This window comes from Pelophylax lessonae (genome assembly GCF_965119305.1).
Source record: "Pelophylax lessonae genome assembly, chromosome: 2".
Classification (NCBI taxonomy): domain Eukaryota; kingdom Metazoa; phylum Chordata; class Amphibia; order Anura; family Ranidae; genus Pelophylax; species Pelophylax lessonae.
In genome coordinates this window covers 186,878,743-186,895,039 of record NC_138769.1, presented here as the reverse complement: position 1 = coordinate 186,895,039, position 16,297 = coordinate 186,878,743, and the positions used below count along the sequence as shown (strand labels likewise).

General features: G+C 42.3%; 1 protein-coding gene across 2 annotated transcripts in view; it reads left to right on the top strand.

The window, feature by feature from the left end:
• DHRSX (dehydrogenase/reductase X-linked) overlaps positions 1-16,297 on the top strand; it is a 766,480-nt gene that overhangs the window by 216,297 nt on the left and 533,886 nt on the right. Inside the window, exon 1 of one of the 2 annotated variants that reach the window (XM_082244854.1) lies at positions 16,062-16,283. The exons of the other annotated variant lie outside the window; for it this stretch is intronic. Coding sequence (XP_082100980.1) covers positions 16,175-16,283 — 109 coding nt within the window. The 5' untranslated portion in view covers positions 16,062-16,174. Of the gene's footprint in view, positions 1-16,061; positions 16,284-16,297 lie in introns of those variants that run through there. 2 annotated transcript variants of the gene reach the window in all.

Sequence of the window (16,297 nt, the reverse complement as noted above, 5' to 3'; positions counted from 1 at the left end):
GTGGAGATTCTGCAGCTGCAAATCCAGCTTACTATAAAAACACAGGAGCGTTACACTTTATGGCTAAACATTCCTTTTCAATGACTGCATACTTTCTCTCGTGTTCATTAGGCTTTCTGCTCAGGTACACCACAGGGTGTTCTTCCCCATTGTGTACCTGTGACAATACTGCCCCAATACCTACATCAGATGCATCTGTCTGAACCTCCAGGGGAGGGGAAATCAGGGGAGTACAACACTGGCTGTGCACAAAGAGCCTTTTTTAAAACTTGGAAAGACTCCTCTGCTATTGGGGACCATTTCACCATTCCTGATTCTTTCCCTTTCGTAAGGTCAGTCAGTGGGGCAGCTAGAGTTGCAAAATTCGGGATAAACCTCCTATAGTACCCTGCAATCCGAAGAAAGGCTCTGACCTGCTTCTTGTTTGCAGGACGTGGCCATTCTTGGATGGCTTCTACTTTGTTTAACTGAGGTTTAATGATTCCAAGACCACAGAGATGTATAGTAAAGAAGTAGAACTACTTAAGTACTGTACTTAAGTACCGAAATGCGGTATCTGTACTTTCCTAGAGTAGAATTTTTTTCTCCTACTTCTACTTTTACTTCACTACATTTTTTCGATGATTTCGATACTTCTACTCCAATATTTTTTTTTTTGTGCTGCATAGTTACTCGTTACAATTATAAAAAATTACCACTGCCAGAACAGTAGATGGCAGGTTTCATGAAGCTCAAAACATGTGTATTAGCGCATATAAAAATAAATGCTACTGTATGTATAAATAAAAGCTGCATTTGAAATAATAAAAAATAATATGATGTTCAAACTTTTGACTTCTTTCTTTAATAACTACATAACACAGTACTTCTACTTCTACTTTCAGTACTTGAGTAGAATTTTTTTTCAAAACTACTGGTACTTTTTACTTTTAGTACTTAAGTAGCAATTTTTTTTAAAAAACTACTTGCAATACTTAAGTAAAAAAAATGTTGAATACTTTAGTACTTCCACTTAAGTAACTTTTTCTGCGAGCACTTCCACTTCTACTTAAGTCACTTTTTGATCGAGCACTTGTACTTTTACTCAAGTAGAAATTTCGAGTACTTTATACAAGTCTGCAAGACCAATAGTGTAGCCCAAATACCTGGCTTCCTCTAAACCGATGGCACATTTTTTGGGTTTGCTGTAAAACCTGCCTAGAAGAGGGAATCCAGAACAGCCTGTACACGGGGCAAGTAAGACTCCCAGTCAGTGCTTTTTACCACTATATAGTCCAGATAGGCTGCTGCATACTGTCGGTGAGGTCTTAGGGTCCTGTCCATGGACCCTCTGAAATGTCGCAGGGGCATTTTGAAACCCAAAAGGCATTTTTTTGTACTGAAACGAACCCTCTCGGGTCAGAAACAGAGTATTTTCTTTGGCGCTACCCATCAGGGGTATTTGCCAATATCCTTTGGTCAAGTCCAAAGTAGTTAGGTAGCAGGCTTTGCCAAGTCTGTCTATAAGTTCGTCCACCCTGGGCATTGGGTACGTGTCAAACTTTGTCACTGCATTAAGTTTTCTGAAGTCGTTACAAAACCTCCAAATACCATCCGGTTTTGGGACTAAAACGATGGGACTAGACCAGTCACTATTGAATTCCTCAATGACATCTAGCTCCAGCATCCTTTTTACTTCATCACTAATGTCCTTTCTCCTAGCTTAGGGAATTCAGTACAGTTTGAGCTTGACACGGACCCCAGGTTCAGTAACAATATCATGCTAAACTGCTGAAGTCGTACCAGGTAACTCTGAAAATTTCTCTCTATTCCTTATCAGGGACTCTCTAGCTTCTTGTTTTTGGGAATAAGACAGGGTGTCTGGAATTGTGACCTTAGGGACCAGAGGGGACTCAGTACCCCTAGATGTTACAGGGACGGACCTCGCAGTCAAGGCCAGCCTATCCTTCCAGGGCTTTCACAGATTTGTATGGTAAATCTGCTCTGGCTTCCGTTTATCTGGTTGATGCACTTTATAATTGACCTCCCCAACTCTTTCTAATACTTCAAAGGAACCCTGCCACTTAGCCAGGAACTTGCTCTCAACAGTGGGAACTAACACCAGGACCCTGTCACCAGGTGAGAAGACACAGAGTCGAGCTCCCCTGCTGTATATGCGCATTAGAAGAGAAAAGTAAACAAAGGGCTCTTCAAATGTGGGACACAACATTTAGGAATAGTACCTGTGGGAATAGTCCCTTAACCATTTCCGGACCGCCCACCACATACAGTTGTGTTCAAAATTATTCAACCCCCACTGAAATTGAATGTTTTGGCCAGTTTGACATTGATTTTGATCATTCAGTCATCCTACTTACAATTAAATCAAAGAGGCACGTGTAGGTCAGACAAATATAACATAACATTTATAATGAAATAACCACAAATGTCTTTTCTGTGCTCACATCATTATCAGTTTTATTCAACCCCCAAGTGACATTCAATCTTAGTACTTAGTACAACATCCTTTTACAGTTATAACAGCTTTTAAACGTGAAGCATAGCTTGACACAAGTGTCTTGCAGCGATCTACGGGTATCTTCGCCCATTCGTCATGGGCAAAAGCCTCCAGTTCAGTCACATTCTTAGGCTTGTGCACTGCAACTGCTTTCTGTAAGTCCCACCAGAGGTTCTCAATCGGATTTAAGTCTGATGACTGTGATGGCCACTCCAAAATGTTCCAACCTTTAATCTGCAACCATGCTCAGGTGGACTTGGAGGTATGCTTGGGATCATTGTCCTGTTGAAAGGTCCAACGTCTCCCAAGCCTCAGGTTTGTGACGGACTGCATCACATTGTCATCCAATATCTCCTGGTACTGAAGAGAATTCATGGTACCTTGCACACGCTGAAGCTTCCCTGTACCTGCAGAAGCAAAACAGCCCCAAAGCATGATTGACCCCCCGCCATGCTTCACAGTAGGCAAGGTGTTCTTTTCTTCATATGCCTTGTTCTTCCTCCTCCAAACATAGTGTTGATCCATGGGCCCAAACAGTTCTAATTTTGTTTCATCAGTCCACAGAACACTATCCCAAAACCTCTGTGGTTTGTGGCACTTTTGGCATACTGCAGTCGACTCTTCTTATTCTTTGGAGACAGCAAGGGGGTGCGCCGGGGAGTTCTGGCATGGAGGCCTTCATTACGCAGTGTGCGCCGTATTGTCTGAGCAGAAACTTCAGTACCCACATCTGACAAATCTTTTCTCAGTTCCTCAGCAGTCACACAGGGACTTTTCTCCACTCTACGCTTCAGGTAGCACACAGCAGTCGAAGTCAGCATCTTCTTTCTGCCACGACCAGGTAGCGTTTCAACAGTGCCCTTTGCCTTGAATTTGCGAATGATGCTTCCTATGGTGTCTCTTGGTATGTTTAACATCTTTGCAATCTTCTTATAGCCATTGCCCTTCCTGTGAAGAGTAATCACCTCTTCTCTTGTCTTCCTGGACCATTCTCTTGACTTCACCATGTTTGTAACCACACCAGTAAATGTCTAGAAGGAGCTGAGTATCACAGTCATTTTAAAGCTGCCTAATTGGTGCTTATTAGGCTTTATTGCTGCTCCCTGACATCCACAGGTGTTTTCAATACCTGATTAAAAACACTTCAATGAACCTCTGTTCTTCAGAGTGGTAGTCTTTAAGGGGTTGAATAATTGTGTCAATGAAGAATTCACAAAAGAAACATTTACTACTGTATTACAAAACCAATTGATGTCATTTTAGTTGCATATGGTTCTTTAAGAAGTCCTTGTAGGATTTCATTCTGAATACAATTACAAATGTACACTAAATTCCCTAAAACCCTTTACAGCATTGGGGGTTGAATAATTTTGAACACAACTGTATATATACCGGCTACATGTACGTGATTTTGTGTACACAATCTAGGGGCCGTGCGTGCGCCGCTCCCGCTGTGAGCCAATCAGCTGGGACCCACCAATCATTCAGGGGAAAGGCAGAATGGCGGTCTGCCTATGTAAACAAGGCAAACCGCTGTTCTGTCAGGGAGTAAAAGAGATCCTGTGTTTCAGCTAAGCTGAAACACAGATCCCTCTCTTCGTCCAGTGCATCCACTCCCCCCACAGTTAGAAAGCACTCCCTAGGACCACACTTAACCCCTTGATCACCCCTAGAGTTAACCCCTTCCCTGTCATTGTCATTTATACAGTAACAGTGCCTTTTTTTCAGCACGGATCACTGTATGACTCTTAGTGTTAGATTTGACTGCCGCAATCCTGCTATAAATTGCTGATCGCTGCTATTACTAGTAAAATCAAAAAAAGTCAATATAACTTTTGCACCAACCAATCAATATACACTTATTAAGATTTTTTTTTTTTTACCAAAAATATGTAGCAGAATACATATTGGACTAAATTGATGAAGAAATTCGATTTTTTTATTGGGAATATTTTATAGCAAAAAGTAAAAAAATATTTTTTTTTCGAAGAGGTGGTTCTTTTTTTGTTTATAGCGCAAAAAACAAAAACCACAGAGGTGATCAAATACCACCAAAAAAAAAAAAAGGTCTCTATCTGTGGGAAAAAGTCAACGATGTTCTTTGGATACAGCGTCGCATGACCGGGCAATTGTCAGTTAAAGCAACGCAGTGCCGTATCGCAAAAAATGGCCTGGCCTGGTCTGGAAGGGGGTAAAACCTTCCAGTCCTTAAGTGGTTAAACTACACCAGTTTAAAATGACCTTGAGTATAGATACCAGAGTCCAAACAGAGTAGCTGAAAGAATGCTAAAACTTCATGGAGCTAAGCTACTTCTAAGACTCAGGCATGGCCCTGCTAAATTGAAGTTGCCTGCAGAGCTTTAATACATAAAAAAATATATTTAATAAAATAGTGAGACAAGTGTTAATAATTAAGACAAGAGGACACTGTCCCTAAATTGTAATTTTTCTATTTTTTTTCTTTTGCTAACTTAGTAGGAATACATACTTAAATAGAATTTTTGTTTTTAAATGGTCACTTTAAAGAAGTCACATTTATTTTTTTTATTACAGTGTTCTGTCCACCAGGCGACAAAATGCTGTAACAGGTTAGATACATGGTCAGACAAGGGCTCCCATCCCACCCTTGGCTGTCCAGCAATGCAGTTAGCAAGGGGATGGCTGCATTTAAAGCCGCTGCTTATTTCTGGCTCCAAGCCCTTTTCTGAGACCAGCGCTAGAAGGAGGAATGAAAATGAAAGGAAGGGGCACCTTGTACAACCATATATCTAACCCAGACTTTTTTAACCAGAGTGCTTTCAGATTTCTTAAGGAGAACCTTGGCAAAATGCTGAAAAACTGCCCCTTAGGCCCCTTTCACGCATAGGAGTCCGCCCGCGGACTCCGTTTTTCTCAGCGAGGAATCGATCCGCCGATCTTTCGCTGAGCAGGCGGATGGCAGCTCTGTCACTGCGCTGTGTGTGGAGACACAGCTGTCAGGTCCCCGCTGTTCTTTATGGGGGAATCGGATGGGAATGGACCGTCTGTCCGTTCTCATCCGATCCCATCAACGGATGGAAAATAGGGTTTCCATCCATCCGGATTTGACGGATGGGATCGGATGTCAGCGGACATGTCTCCGCTGACATCTGATGACCCATAGAGATGCATGGGGCATCCGTTCAGATTCCCCTGAAAAAGGGACAGGCGGATTTGAATGGTCCTCCTGTGTGAAAGGGGCCTAAATTTTATATAAGCCAGCGGGTGGATGAAGCCTGCCTTTTAATTACAGCCTTTTTTTCACCATCACAACCTTCTAGCTGCCGGTGTCCTAACATCCAATGACATAAATGGTTGATAAAGAGGATGTTGGGTGTCTGCACAGCATCCTTGTTTGCCCTTACCCATCAGCACTGGGGTCATATTAACTGAGTGAGGGGGAGAGACTGAGAGAAAAGAGAAACATTGGAATAATAATCAGAACAAGAATGCAAAGGTGTGTTTGCTTTGGAAGAATAATTTCAATCTAATGTTGGGTGTACTACATGTGTGGATGTTGCTGCGTTATGTAAAACTATTAGTTTACTTTTCTACATTTTGGAATAAGGTGTCTTGAGAGTGTGCATAATTTTAAAGGGAACCTTGACCGAAAAAAGGTTGAGAAAGGTTGAGAAACGCTGGTCTAACCTTCCACAACATGTAGGAAGATGGGACCATGCATTACAAATACATTGTTCCTGGGGGACAGAACACTGTAATAAAACAGCAAATGAGACTTCTCCTTTTAATGGTAACTAAAAAGAAATTGTAGACTTTAGTTATGCACAGAGTGGAGAGGGATTAGAACACCTGTCAGTTTTTATTGCTAAAAAGTGAAAAGCAAAAATATTGCGCTAACTATAAAAAAGCTGCTACACCAAACAACTGACAAGAAAATTGTGAATAGCAAAATGTGGAAAAAAGTGCAGCGCTAATAAATACTAGCAATATAAACATGTATATATATAAACCAAGAAAGGTAAATACAAATAAATTGCAAAATGAATAAAAGTGAACATCAAATCAACAGTCCCATATGTGAAGTGAAAAAAACATTCCACAACGGTGATAAATGAAGTGCTCACTGGATCCCAACACCAAGATATAGAGATATAATGTGCTCACGAGAACGATAGGACTCAAAATGCCATATAGCATATGAGTCAAATCAGCTTGTTGTACAATGGATGGATAATCCAAAGGGATGACTAAGGTCACTGATGTTGAGGTGAAGAGGTAATAGCAGATATGAACCGTCACACCAGAGAGGCTCTCACTCCGTCAGATGGCCAGAAAGGAACCAAAAAATAAGGCAGCACAAAATAGTGTAACACTGCTAAAATTTTAATTAAATAAAAATACACCAAATTGCACTTACAAACATCTCGTGGTAAAGAGCGTATACAGATGCAAAGGTAGGCTGTCAGCAGCGTGGCCTTGACGCGTTTCAGCATAAATGCTTTTTTCAAAAGATAGTGCCAGCCAAACACCCACAAAAGCCACTTATTTATAATCTAAGTAGTAATAAGTCACCCAAAGAGAAGCCTACTGTGCAGACACACCAAGCCCAAAATGGCGTCGACTTGCACTCCAAGCCTCGTTTTCAATGTGGCTATGGATGCCTATTGTGCAGACAAACCGAGCCCAAAATGTAGTCGGCGTGTGATCCAAGCATCATTTTCAATGTGGCTATGGAGCGCAACATTACTTCCGGGGTAAACAGGAAGTGCATCATATGCGGAAGTAACCACATTCCAAGCCTCATGTTCAGATAAACCAGAGGCACAGCATCACTTCCGGGATAAACAGGAAGCAGCATCATATGAGGAAGTGCAGCCACTTTTATTGCTGTCTGTGCCTCCGCTGTGGAGATTCACCCTCTATTAGTCCTGTTTACCATTATCAACGACACTGAAACAAAAAAAAGAAGCAATTGGGTATTGCCCAAAACAGAAACAGAGAAGAGATCGTCCAAAGTATTGGTAACCCTGGTGAAATCCAGTGATTCGCTCACTTTGGAGGGATTTCCTCTCACTTCCTCTTTTGGCTATGGGACAGGAAGTGAAGGGAAATGTCCCTATAGGGACACAGATGGCAAAAAACAGGGGTCATAACCCTCCTCTAATTTTCCCAAAATGCACTAAAGTAGAACTAAAAGGTAAAACGGTGTTCATTATAAATAAGGTAGGGTTTTTTTTTGCCGTGTCCCATTGAGGACAGCTCCCTTTTTTTTTTCTGTTCCACAGCCAAAACAGAAAGTGAGAGGAAATCCCCGATTGTCATCAGAACTAGTGTTCCTATTTACAGTGACAATGGATTCCCTCCCTTTAGAGGTGTTTCTGACTTCCTGTTTTGGCTTTTGGACAGGAAGGGAAACCTTTTTTCCAAAAAGGACACAAATAGCAAAAAAAAAAAATTATAATCCTCCCTTACTTTAAAATTCAAATTGGAAAAAGTTTTGCCTTTAGTTCCTATTTAAAGCGGTGTTCCGGCCTCCCTCTCCAAAAGTTAAAAATCAGCAGCTACACATACTGTAGCTGCTGAGTTTTTATATTAGGACACTTACCTGTCCTGGAATCTAGCGATGTCAGCACCGCAGCCGATGTTTCCATTGGCTGTCGGGTGCTGCCGCCACCGCCGCTAAGGGAACCCGGCAGTAAAGCCTTGTGGCTTCACGGCCAGGTCCCTTTTGCGCATGGGTGAAGCGCTCTGCACTCTCCTACTGGGTGGGCAGCAGGGGAAGGAGGAGGGGCCGAACTTCTGATTTACCTCGCTACAGCAAGGTCAGACAGAAGTGGACACAGGGTACCTGTCAAAAACAGGTACCCGATTACCTCCCCGAAAGGTGCCAAATGTGGCACCAGAAGGGGGGGGGAGGAGACAGATAAGCGGAAGTTCCACTTTTGGGTGGAACTCAGCTTTAAAGCCTCGTTTACACTTGTAGTTGTGGTAGTAAAAAAAAAACGGGGTTGAGCCATGTTCTTACCACCTCCCAATCACTTCCACTTACCCTAGGTTCACACTCTCGCATTTTGTGTGGGCCGCACTTGCGTATTTGGTGCAGGTCCTTTGAAGACGCAAAACACAATCTGCTGCGAGGAAAAAAGTCCCTGAGCTTTTCCAAAGGTCTTAACCACCCAAGAACCGCCTTGCGTACATTTAGTGTGACAGGACAGCCCTTAAAAACAGAATCATGTACCTTTACGATTCTTTAGAAAGGCTCTAGGGGGCGCACTTGCCGTCGGAGTCATGCTCCCGCTGTGATTGGACACAGTGGGAGCCAACCAGCGGGTCCGGTGGCCTGCCGGCCACCCGGGATCATTCAGAAGAATGAGAAAAAAGTGATCTGCCTACGTAAACAAGGCAGACCACTGTTCTGTGAGACAGGAAGAGAGATCTTGTGTTCCTTCTAATAAGGAACACAGATCTCTTTCTTCCTGCAGTCAGTCCATCCCCCACACAGTTAGTAAGCACTCTCTAAGAGCACACTTATCCCTTTGATCACCCCTGGTGTTAACCCCTTCCCTGCCAGTGTCAATTATACTGTAACAGTGCATATTTTTGACACTGATCACTATAATGATGTCACTGGTCTCCAAAAAGTGTCACTTGGTGTCAGATTGTTCCACCACAATGTTGCCGTCTTTTTAAAAATTGTTGTTCGCGGCCATTACTAATAAAAATCCATAAATCTATCCCGTAGTTTTTAGATGCTATAACTTTTGCGCAAACCAATCAATATACACTTTTTAGGATTTCTTTTTACCAAACATATAAAGCAGAATACGTATTGGCCTAAACTGATAAAGAAATTTAATTTTTACATTTTTTTTTTTTGTGGATTAGGTTTTAAAGCAGAAAGTAAAAAATATTTTTTTTTCAAAATGGTCATTCTTTTTGTATTTATTGCACAAAAAATAAAAACTGCAGAAGTGATCAAATACCACCAAAAGAAAGCTCAATTTGTGGGGAAAAAAAAGGACATCAAGTTTTTTTGGGTACAGCATTGCATGGCCACGCAATTGTCAGTTAGAACAACGCAGTGCCGTATCGCAAAAAATGGCCTGGTCATTAAGGGGGTAAAACCTTCCTGAAGTGGTTAATGCATTAAGTTAATACCTTCAGTGTGCAGCAGCAGCCCCCCCCAATACTTACCTGAGCCCCATCTCGCATCCAGCAATGTTGCACGAGAGTCTTGGCTGTCTGGGACTCTCGCTCCTCATTGGCTGGGACAGCAGCGGGTGCTAAGGAAAGCATTGCAGCCACGGCATGTGTATGTACACCGCTAGCCGCTGCACCTTAGGCCCATTTCACACATGCCGTCCATTTTTAATACATCTTTTGACAGATGAAAAACGGACATCAATGCATCTCTATGGAAAAAATGGGTTAAAATGGATGATCATCCGTTTTTTTTTTAACTGATCAAAGCTCTAGTTTTCTTACATTCAAAAAATGGATCCGACGAAAAACAGATGTAAACTGGCAAATGGTCAGTTTTTCATCCATTTTTGCATTGGTAGTGGATTTAAAAAAAAAAAGAAATGATGAAAAACTGATAAAAAAAATATTTGATGAGCACTGATGAAAGACAGATGGAAAAACTGATGAATACTTCATTGATTTCGACAGGACTGGACTGATGAAATGAACAGTCCGCATGTGTGTAAGGGGCCTAAAAACCTCATCATAGGCCTGGGCACACCCTAATCACCCTGTGTGGCTCAGATTCCCCTTTTAAACTCCTGATATATCACCAAAGCCCCCTAACTGGGGTTCCTAAAAAAAAATTGTAAAAAGCTAATAAAAATACCATTTAAAAAATAAAAACTACTGACAACATCTACTTCTCTACTGACATTGTCAGTATAAATACACATCCAAACACACATACAGTTGTGCTCATAGGTTTATATACCCTGGCAGAATTTACGATTTCTTGGCCATTTTTCAGAGTATATGAATGAGAAAACAAAATCTTTTCTTTCACTGATGGTTAGTGTTTGGCTGAAGCCATTTATTATCAATCAACTGTATTTACCATTTTTTAAATCATAATGACAACTGAAACTACCCAAATGACCCTGATCAAAAGTTTACATACCCCAGTTCCTAATACCGTGTATTGCCCCCTTTAATATCAATGACAGCTTGAAGTGTTTTGTGGTATTTGTGGATGAGGCTCTTTATGTTCTCAGATGGTAAAGCTGCCCATTCTTCCTGGCAAAAAGCCTCCAGTTGCTGTAAATTCTTGGGCTGTCTTGCATGAACTGCACGTTTGAGATCTCCCCAAAGTGGCTCAATGATATTGAGGTCAGGAGACTGAGATGGCCACTCCAGAACCTTCACTTTATTCGGTTGTAGCCAATGACAGGTCGACTTGGCCTTGCATTTAGAATCATTGTCATGTTGGAATGTCCAAGTAAGTTCTATGCGCAGGTCCTGGCTGATGAATGCAAATTTTCCTCCAGTATTTTTTGATAACAACCAATTTATAGAAATGATGGGGCTTTACGGGCCAATGGGAGAAGGAAGATCATATATAACACAGATTTGTCTAAAATAAAACTTTATTGTACATATTAAAATTGGTACAATATATAGGAATGGTTACCCATAGCTAAAATCAAACAAACATAATAGAATCGCAATGTAGAAATACTTCCAAAAGGGAGTGCCGATAACTTAATATCAGGAGATGATGTTAAGGTCTCAGATAGAGCACGGCCTAAGGATCCCCAGCAAGCCTACGTGTTTCGCACAAGGCTTCCTCATGGCCAGAGAGACTAGGTCAGACCGATATTTCCGATACGACTCAAATCATGGCAGACAAAGCAGATAAAAATGGGGTGAAACAGCCAAATTGCCCAGGACCAGTGATGATGTACTACTTAGTATATGACCAGAATGGCGACAATAATTCTGTGGGTTTCAATAGGGAGACATGTATATATACAGATATTCACATCCATATTAGGACTCCATCTATCTTGAAAGATACAGGCCTGAATTGCTACTTTATATATTGTAGTGGCAGCATATGGTCAAAATACATGGGGACATGTTAATGGAGTGGGTGTATCAAAATATCCTGAGTCCTCTCTCTATATATATATATATATATATAGCTGGAGATTACAGCTGCAGCTAGTTTAGCCAAAACATGAGGAAGGTAGTATTTTCAATATGTTACAGCTGGTTAGCTAGTATTGGTAGCCAATCAATAGAGACGCCTGGCAGAAGAAAGCCTTCGGGGTATCCTGCCTGCGGCAGGCACTTGGATTCTGGACATGCTGCAGGCTTGCTTCTGCCAGGCGTCTCTATGGGTTGGCTACCGATACTAGCTAACCAGCTGTAACATATTGAAAGTACTACCTGCCTCATATTTTGGCTAAACTAGCTGCAGCTGTAATCTCCAGCTATATATATAGGACTCAGGATATATTGATACACCCACTCCATTAAGATGTCCCCATGAATTTTGACCATATGCTGCCACTAGAATACATAAAGTAGCCATTCAGGCCTGTATCTTTCAAGATAGAGGGAGTCCTAATATGGATGTGAATATGTGTATATATACATGTCTCCCTACTGAAACCCACAGAATTATTGTCGCCATTCTGGTCATATACTAAGTAGTACGTCATCACTGGTCCTGGGCAATTTGGCTGTTTCACCCCATTTCTATCTGCTTTGCCTGCCATGATTTGAGTCGCATCGGAAATATCGGTCTGACCTGGTCTCTCTGGCCCTGAGGAAGCCTTGTGTGAAACGCGTCGGCTTGCTGGGGACCCTTAGACTGTGCTCCATCTGAGATCTTAACATCCTCTCCTGATATTAAGTTATCGGCACTCCCTTTTGGGAAGTATTTCTACATTGCAATTCTATTGTTTGTTTTTATATGTTAGATATGGGTAACCATTCCTATATATTGTACCAATTTTAATATGTACAATAAAGTTTTATTTTAGACAAATCTGTATTATATATGATCTTCCTCCTCCCATTGGCCCGTAAAGCCCCATCTTTTCTATAAATTGGTTGTATACAACAGTCAGGGGTATGGGCCCCCCAAACACGGTAATTTGTTATTTTTTGATAACATACTGCATTCATCTTGCCATCAATTATGACCAAATTTTCTGTGCCTTTGTAGCTCACACATCCCCAAAACATCAGTGATCAACCTCCGTGTTTCACAGTAGGAATGGTGTACCATTCATCATTAGAGATGTCGCGAACATTAAATTTTATGTTCGCGAACTTCCGCAAATGTTCGCGAACGGGCGAACCGCCATAGACTTCAATAGGCAGGCAAATTTTAAAACACACAGGGACTCTTTCTGGCCACAATAGTGATGGAAAAGTTGTTTCAAGGGGACTAACACCTGGACTGTGGCATGCCAGAGGGGGATCCATGGCAAAAGTCCCATGGAAAATTACGTAGTTGACACAGAGTCGGGTTTTAATCCATAAAGGGCATAAATCACCTAACATTCCTAAATTGTTTGGAATAACGTGCTTTAAAACATCCAGTGTGTGAATACGTTCAGGTATGATGTTGTATTGATCAGGTAGTGTAAGGGTTACGCTCGCTTCACAGTGACAGACAAAACTCTGACAGACGAAACTCCCCGTTTAACGCACCGCAAACAGTCCATTTGCAGTGGGCACAGTACAGTCTGTGGGCCTGACACTCACAGGCAAGCAACTGCAATTATATTTCAGAGAAAAAATGTAATTAATTTTTTATTTGCAAGGTGCTGTGCCACCCTATATGAGTGGCGGGCACAGTACGGTCTGTGGGCCTGACACTCACTGGCAGGCAACTGCAATTATATTACAGAGAAAAAAATGAAATTATTTTTTTATCTGCAAGGTGCTGTGCCACCCTATATGAGTGGTGGGCACTGGCAGTGGGCACAGTTCAGTCAGTGGGCCTGACACACACTGGCAGGCAACTGCAATTATATTAAAGGGTAAAAATTAAATGACTTTTTTATCTGCAAGGTACTGTGCCACCCGATATGAGTGGTGTGCACACAGTACAGTCTGTATATATAGAAAAAAATAAATAAAAGCAGACTGATATACCAGCCCTAAAAAGGGCTTTTTGGGGTGCAGTCAGGATGCTGTGCTTACAGCAGGAGTGGACACAGAACACTGACCTAGCTAATGATTTCCCTATTAGGTCAGCAGCAGCACTCTCCCTGTTCTAACTAACTCTGCAGCTTCAGAATGAATCTAAAATGGATGCTGTCCTTGCTTTTTTATAGGATGTGGGAGGGTCTGGGAGGGAGGGTATGATGATTGGCTGGAATGTGTCTGCTGACTGTGAGGTACAGTGTCAAAGTTTGCTCAATGATGATGTATAGGGGGCGGTCCGAACATCGCATATGTTCGCCCGCCGAGGCAAACAAGCGATGTTCACTGGGAACTGTTCGCCGGCGAATAGTTCGGGACATCTCTATTCATCATAGGCCTTGTTGACTCCTCTCCAAATGTAGCGTTTATGGTTGTTGCCAAGGAGCTCAATTGTGGTCTCATCACTCCAAATGACTTTGTGCCAGAAGGTTTGAGGCTTGTCTCTGCGCTGTTTGGCGTATTGTAAGTGGGATACTTTGTGGCATATTGCGTAGTAATGGCTTCCTTCTGGCAACTCGGCCATACAGTCCATTTTTCTTCAAGTGCCTCAGTATGCATCTTGAACTAGCCACACCACATGTTTTCAGAGAGTCCTGTAATTCACCTGAAGTTATTTGTGGTTTTTTTTTTTGCATCCCGAACAATTTTCCTGTCAGTTGTGGCTGAAATTTTAGTTGGTCTACCTTACCATGGTTTGGTTTCAACAGAACCCCTCATTTTCCACTTCTTGATTAGAGTTTGAACACTGCCGATTGGCATCCTCCATTCCTTGGATATCTTTTTATATCCCTTTCCTGTTTTATACAGTTCAACTACCTTTTCCTGCAGATCCTTTGACAATTCTTTTACTTTCCCCATGACTCAGAATCCAGAAACATCAGTGCCGCACTGGATGTAAGATGCAAGGGTCTTTCAGGAGTTCAGAAACTCACTGACCTTTTATACACACACGAATTACAAGCAAACAGATCACAGGTGAGGATGGTTACCTTTAATAGCCATTCAAACACCTTTGTGTCAACTTGTGTGCATGTTACCAGGCCAAAATCACCAGGGTATGTAAACTTTTGATCAGGGTAATTTGGGTAGTTTCTGTTGTCATTAGGATTGAAAAAGAGTAAACACTGTTGATTGATAATAAATGGCTTCAGCCAAACACTATGCGTGAAAGAAAAGTTTTATCATTCATATTCTTGGAAAAATGGCCAAGAAATCATAAATTCTGCCAGGGTATGTAAACTTATGAGCACAACTGTATGTCTTTGAGGTGAACATCCTAATGCAATAGGCTGTGCACACTTATGGGCCTCATTCATGCTTCGCAAAGTAAAAACTCATAATCCTGCTTGTGATTGCGCAATTTCGCGCCATGCATAGAGCAGGCGGTTTGTTTGAATGGGCTGTCCTAAATGCTTTGTCACAGCAAAGAATCTCAAGGACCAAATTTTGTTCCCAAAGCAGACATGATTTTACACATGCATTATGCCTCAATCCTTGCTCAGCAAAAATCACACCATGCTTGAGGTGCCATTCAGGATAAGTGGCTACCAAACACGTCCTAATTAGTGGTCGACTAATATCTTTTTAAATTGCCGATACCGATATTTTGGTCATTGCGTATCAGTATCGGCCGATATTTTCGTACATTAATATTAAAAAAATATACATATTTTTTTTTAATTGACAGGTACTCTTTTGGAGGGATCTGGGGGTCTAAGACCCCAAACCCCTCCTCTGCAATTAAAAGCATTCAAAACTCCAAGTTTTGCTGTTTTGAATGCTGTCATTTTTTAAAAACTTGCGCCAGTACTCGGAAGTGATGTCATGACATCACGTCCAGGTTTTTTCATGGAGACCCGATCAGAGCCAAATGTGGCTTTGATTGGGTCTTCGGCGGCCATGCAGGTTGGTTGCCCGGGTCTCCCGGTTAGACGGGAGACCCGGGTGAGCCGCGGAAGGTGGCGGTGTCCCCCCCCCCTTCTTGTACTGACAGTCGAGCGACTTCTCAGCCACATCGGTTGTCATTAAAGACAGCCGACCGTCGGCTATGGACGCCGGTACTGGGGTGATGCCTCTAGCTGCAGGCGTCACTCCAGTACAAGCACTTTCCCGAAAAATATGAGCAACCTCCGGGGCCGATTCCGATATATCGGGGAAAGTGCATATCGGCCCTCGATATATCGGCTTTGCCGATAATCGGTCGATCCCTAGTCCTAATCGCCCATTAATGAAAGGGGCGTAAAGCGAGGAGTGTTGGTAGCAGTTGAGGGGGAGGTAAAAGCATAGCAAAGTTTCATCATTCTCCTAATCTCTAATGTGAATGACCCCCTATTATAGAAGAAATGAGATTTGTGACTCCCCCCTCACTATGGAGGGAATAAGCGCACTGACACAGCACAGCTAACCACCATCTGTGAGGAAATAAAGGAGAATCCATCGCAATAGTCAGGACAGGGCGGCCGGCCGGCTATATGTGGGAGTTCCCGCCATCGCCGTCCTCCCTCCTATGACATGGCCGCCATGTGTCTCCTGAGCTCTCTGCTCCCCGTCCTCTGGAATTATTATATCGCAGTGAAAGTCATCGTACAACAGCTGCTGTGCCGAGCCTTCGCCCTGCCAGGTCAGACACGTCCC